General features: G+C 46.1%; 1 protein-coding gene across 1 annotated transcript in view; it reads right to left on the reverse strand.

Moving 5' to 3' along the window:
* DHX15 (DEAH-box helicase 15) overlaps window positions 1-4,377 on the reverse strand; it is a 49,394-nt gene extending 45,017 nt beyond the window's left edge. Inside the window, exon 1 of the mRNA XM_061470295.1 lies at window positions 4,171-4,377. Within this exon, the coding sequence (XP_061326279.1) occupies window positions 4,171-4,238 (68 nt within the window). The 5' untranslated portion in view covers window positions 4,239-4,377. The remainder of the gene's footprint in view (window positions 1-4,170) is intronic.
* Between the last annotated feature and the right edge of the window lie 1,623 nt (window positions 4,378-6,000).

Raw genomic sequence — 6,000 nt, forward strand, 5'->3', positions numbered from 1 at the left:
GAAGAACAAGCCCTCCCTAGACCCCCTCCACCAGCATTAGTTCTAGCCCAGAACAGTCTCCCAGACACTCGCAGCACAAGGGAGAGGGCAGCACTGCCTTCTTCTGCGATGGTAGCAATTTGTGCAGGCTTAAAGCATAGATAAAAATATAACCTCAAGAACAAGACAGTGGATTAAATGGACTACAAATATGATCCAGAATGGAAAGCCCTATTAATCCCCCATTTCTTCACTGAACTCTTTCAGCTGTTTAACTGTACAAATAAGAAAACAAACCTATCAAGTTCTACCTGTATTTCAGAAGTAAAAACACTAATCTTAGTCAAGAAAGTTCTGTCTCTTTCTTGTTTTATAAAAAGAGAAGCAGGGGCAACCAGATCTCAACAGAACAAATACAACATTAACCATGCCCCCAAATACTTATCACTTTACAGCAGCATTTCCCCCACCCCAAAGTTTCCCATCTCCCATCAGTCAGCAGACACATCCTGACTCCTCTGGCCAAGGGAGAAGAGGAATGACAGTTATGCTGCTACATGAATTTACTAAACTTTCTAAAAATGCAACTTGGCAGTTCTTCATTTATGAACTGTCACATTTAAGTTGTCATTACTGCATAAAGAAAACTGACTTCAAACATAGAAATGAATAAAGGAATCATAATTTAATCATATTTGTCTTGTGCCTGAATCTCGTAACAGCCTCCATAATCAGAAAAGGTTGGGGACTGGTTTATTTTGCCTCATTTTTCAACTAGGCTTATCTGCTCTCTGCTTTTACTTCCTTATGTCTACACATCTATAATATACACACACAGAGATAACAAAACAAATGCTGTGGCAATCACTAAAAGAATGAAACATACATAAAAATTAAAAAGGCACAAGGTAAAACCACTGATCAGAGTGAAAGTCTTAAGCACATCTAATAGAACATCAGTGGTTTTTCTCCATTACTAGACATGGCCACAGCTGATTTAAGAAAAGCCAATGCATATAAAGGAGGAATCCTGTTCAAACACAAAAAACTAAGTACAAGTAGTCTGAGTGATATATCCCACTAACACAGTAACTGTGATGTTAGAAAAACCACCAAAGTTCTGCATGTTTTGGGGAAAAAAAAAAAAAAACAACAAAACCATCACAGATTCATAGAATGATCTGGGTCGGAAGGGACCTTCAAGATCACCTAGTTCAAACACCCTGCCATGGGCAAGGACACCTGACATTAGACCGTTGCTCAAAGCCCTATCCAACTTGGCCTTGAACATTGCCAGGGATGGGGCAGCCACAGCTTCTCTGGGCAACCTGTTCAGTGTCTCACCTCCCTCATATTAAAGAGCCCCTCATGGCTAATCTAAATCTTACCCCTTCCAGTTTAAAGCCATTCCCCTTTGTCCTATCACTACATGCCCTTGTAAAAAGTCCCTGTTCAGCTTTATGCACTGTAAGGCTGCTCTAATGTTCTCCTGAAGCCTTCTCTTCCCCAGGGTGAAGAATCCCAATTCTCTCAGCCTGTCCTTCAGAGGAGAGGTGCTCCAGGCCTCTGAGCATCACTGCGACCCTTCTCTAGGCTCACCCCAAGGGGTCCACATCAAGACGGATGTGGAACCCCAAAGCTGAACACAGTACCCCTGGAGCAGAGGGGAAGCATAACCTCCCTTGACCTGCTGGTCACACTTCTTTTGATGCAGCCCAAAACACAGTTGGCTTTCTGAGCTGGAAGGGCACAGTGATAGCTCATGTTAAGCTTCTTATCAACCAACATCCTCAAGTCCTTCTCTTCAGGACTGCTCTCAATTCAGTCAGACCTTAAACAGTACAAAAGCAGTTCAAACAAGCACTGTAACCATAAATCTTCCATACAATTCCCAGTTTTCCAAAGAGGTTTTTACTTCATAGTCAATACTTCCAGTACTGGAAGAAAGCAGATGTCATGCTGACGCTTGAGGCTATGCCAACAATTACAAGCCTGGCATCGTTGCCATGTAGAGCTACACATACCAACACAGACCTCACTTAAAAAGAAACTAAGAAAATACAAAATAATGTGATACAACTTTCATATTCAGTCAGGTGACCCAGTCTGAGTTATATACTACTCTCCATGTAAAACTAAAGGAGATAATTCAGTTTAATCCAGCACCCAAGGAGCTAAAATAGTTTAATCCAGCTCCAAAACCAAATTGCATAAAGGGCCTCCTGGCATAGAGGAAGACATGCACACACATGTTAATAATGAGAATGTCTCTGTGCAACTTCCTTACAGCCTTCCATAAGCTGTAAAACTGAACCACCCTAAAATAAATCAAGACACTGCAACATTTCATGTAACACAAGACACAGTAATAAGATTCCAAGTAATATTAGAAATAATTTGCTCATTAATTATGCTTATGGTAACTTGTTCTCAGTACTATACCATTTAACACTTTCGTTAGCAGAGGAGGAAACAAAGAAGGGGCACAAGACCAGCACTTGCATAAGTTTTTACGTGGCATTAAGGTCAAAGACTTATGGTTTAAAAGTATTACTACTGGTGGGAATTCATTTCAACAGATACAAAATGGTAAGACTACAGTTCAGGATGACAGCAATCAGTAAAAACAATGCCAAATAAAACCATATCAAAACTATAAATCCCATCAACATACACACAAATACTGCACTGTGATTATCTATATAGCCAACTGTAACAGTTGCTCCACTTTTAAGTAGCACCCAGTTTGGGCATGACCATTTGAAAACGTTACAAAAAACTCTGTGTAAAAGAAAAGCTGCATGCACACAACTTCTCTGCATACACAGAAAAGTTATTTCAACTTCTCTCAAATTGTGAAAAAATGTATTAAAGAAGATAGGCAGCTCAAATACATGTTTCAAAAAATAAAATTATGGAGATCCTCCATATAGGAAATAGATGCTCAATAATAAACATTCAGGTTTGTTTACCAGAGAAAAATGCAACAACCTGTAGGGTCTGAAAACTGAAGCTATACAAATTTGCCTTTAAAAAAAAAAAAAAGAAAAAGAAAGGCAAGTTTTGTAAAGACTATTTATCGAGGAACACCAACTGCTACACTAGACTTCGAGTTATTGCAAGCTTTGAGAACAAGATTTTTCTTGGATAAATACTCCAGTACAAAACAATGCTGTTGGACTTCAGAAGTGGATTAATTCACGGAAGTCTTTTGTGCTCCACCAAGAAGAACACACAAGATAAACACAGTATTTGTGTTCCTTGAGACTTCAGAAATTTAAAGAGCCATCCGTCTCCCCAGTGCCCAGTTATGCAGAGAAGGCTCTAAAACAACTGTGTATAAAAAGATCAGCAGCAGGGTAGTATCTGTGTTCCTGAGGTTTTAATGAAAATCTGCTAAAGTTTGTACAGTAACCTTAAAACTTTCACCTTTGCAACTAAAAAAAAAAAAATAATGCAATTCCCCCCCTAACCGCTACCCCAAAACCCATCTCCCCATCAACTGGTGAAGTCAAGCATAACCCTGCCGGTTACCGAGTGAAAAACGTTAACAAAGGAATAACGTTTCTACAATGGTAGGCACTAATTATACAGGCGGAACGAACCTCATGCTGACCTCTAGGGCCTCATCTACCAGACCTCTCAAAGCAGAAAGAGAAAAAGGAAACAAAAAAAAAAAAAAAAAGGAAGAGAGAGAAATAAAGGATAAAGACGGGAGAGAGCCGCAGACAAAGCCGGGCGCAGGGAGTGGGCCGAGCAGCGCGCCGCCCCCGGCTCCGCGGCGCCGGGAGCCCAGCCCAGCCCGCCCCAGTGCCTGGACCGGGAGCTTCTTTCCCTTCCCCCTCTCAGCGCCGCCACACGAGGCTGTCCTCGCCCGCTCCCCGCCGCCATCCGTCTCCTCCGACCCAACGGAGAGACCGATCCCCCGCCCAGGCCTAGCGCTCCTGAGAGCCGAGGCTCCTGGGCCTGCCCAGACAAGGCGGCGCTGCGGGGGACTCGCGACACGGCTTCGACCGCTGCAATGCTCTCCTCCCTCCGGCATGGCGGCCGCCCCGCTCCCCGCGGAGAGCCTGCCCCAGGAGGGGCGGCCAGAGCCAAGGATAGGGAGCGGATTGCGAGGCAGCTGCTACGATGCCCCCTACACACCCACCACAGGCCGCGCTCCCCTCGCTGGGCCGCACCGCCCCTTACCCGTCGGTGGAGCGTTTCTTGCTGGAGCTGTAATCGTCGCCCAGATCTAGGCGGTGGCGCTTGGACATGGCGGCGAGCGGCCGCTCGATGCGGCAGTCGGGAGGGCGAGCGGCCGGCACTGGGTGCGGAGGGGCGCGCTCCCCGCTCCCCAAGCGGTAGCGACGGCTGCGGCGCCGCGAGGCCAGGCACAGGGGATAAAATGGCGGCCGGAAGGAAGCGCCGGGGCTGCGCGCGGCGAGGAGCGCGCGGGCTGGAGGCGGGGGGCAGGGAGCGGTGAAGGGGGTGGAGCGCGCGCGGGGGCTCAACCAGCGGTCGCGTCTCGTCTCGCGCGCTGCAGCGGCCGCGCGGTGTCCGCCATGGCGGTGGCGCCCCGGCAGTGAACGCGTGTGGGATGGGGTGCAGGGGCCCGGTTAGGCCTGGGTGCCAGGCTGCTACCGCTGGTGCCCCGCAAGAGTAGAGTCATAGAATCAACCGGGTTGAAAAAGACCTTTAAGATCATCAAGCCCAACCATTACCCCGGGACTGCCAAGACCACCAGTAAAGTTTGTCTCTGAGGGCCTCATGTATACAGGTTTTGAACACTTCCCTGAGAAGCCAATATCTGATCACCCTCCCCGTGAAGAATGTTTTCCTAATATCCAATCTAAACCTGGCACAGCTTGAGGCTGTTACCTCTTGTCGCTTCTTACTGGGGAGAAGAGGCTGACTTCTACCCCACTACAACCTCCTTTCAGGTAGTTGAAAAACCCCTTTCCACAGGGGTTCCCCTTTTCCCTTACTGTTAGCCCAGGTACACGTTCGGTGGAATGGGAGTTCCCAGAGGGAGTTTAAACCAGGATAACTATCTTGGTAGACCTATTTTAAGCTGCCACAAATTTCCCTGGATATGTAAGCCTTATGTGCGGAAAAGGCAATCTTTCGAGAGTCATCTGTAGCAGCAGAAATACTGGATAACCAGGAATGTTAAAGCTACATACAGCTACTCAAATGTCAACAATAAATATTCATGGCAGCGTATTTCATGAGGAAAAAATTAACTTTCAAAGACCCAGAAACATTAGTTTTTTGCCACTTTCTCTTGTCTGCTGTGTCTATGGAAGGTTACCAGGGAAAGAAAAGCCTGTGTTCACAACACAAACTCCAGCAGACCAGTTTAGTTCTACTACATTAAAGCCTTCTAAGCGTGAGTATGGCGACAGTGTCATTTAGTAACACAGTTCCTGCAGTGAAACAAGACACATGAGTTCAAGCGCCATTTCCTTGCTACAGTTAGGTTTTGCTTGAACAGTTACAGCTGAAATTATTTTTCACAATTCCAAGCAGCATAACCACCAGCAGAAAACTGCGAGTTAAAGCCTGGTCCGGAAGAGTTGGTTCTCAGAGTTGTTTCTTGTTCACCTCTTAAGGACTGGATTAACCATCCACACAAGCAGCATTCGTCTTCTAACAGAAGGCACAGATGAGCAGGAGAAGATGAAGACAGTCCGGTGAGGAGATGTCTCAGCCATGTCTTCAGGTTGGAAAGCACACTTTGTGCTCACTGAGCAGCCATTGCTCTCACACAACTTCCTTCAGTGATTTCTGCTCTTTCGCAGCACTAAGCCTCAGCAGCTGCTTTCCCTTCCAGTGTAGTTGCTTGGTACCTCAGCACAGCTCATAAAAGCCAGTCTTTAGGAGTTCCTGGAAAGGCAAGAGGCACTGCTCCTCATACGTGTGACAGCTATTTTGAGAATATGAGCTACTGGTTGTTCTGTTCTCTGTTTCTCCTCTTTCTGTTCCCAGCCTGTTTCGTGCTCCTTTACCACCAGTGTAGTGATTTAATACTATAGA

The sequence above is a fragment of the Pezoporus flaviventris genome, unplaced genomic scaffold, assembly GCF_033815535.1.
Source record: "Pezoporus flaviventris isolate CSIRO_AGI_PZ_B2104156 unplaced genomic scaffold, CSIRO_AGI_Pfla_v1 ptg000002l, whole genome shotgun sequence".
Taxonomy (NCBI): Eukaryota; Metazoa; Chordata; class Aves; order Psittaciformes; family Psittacidae; genus Pezoporus; species Pezoporus flaviventris.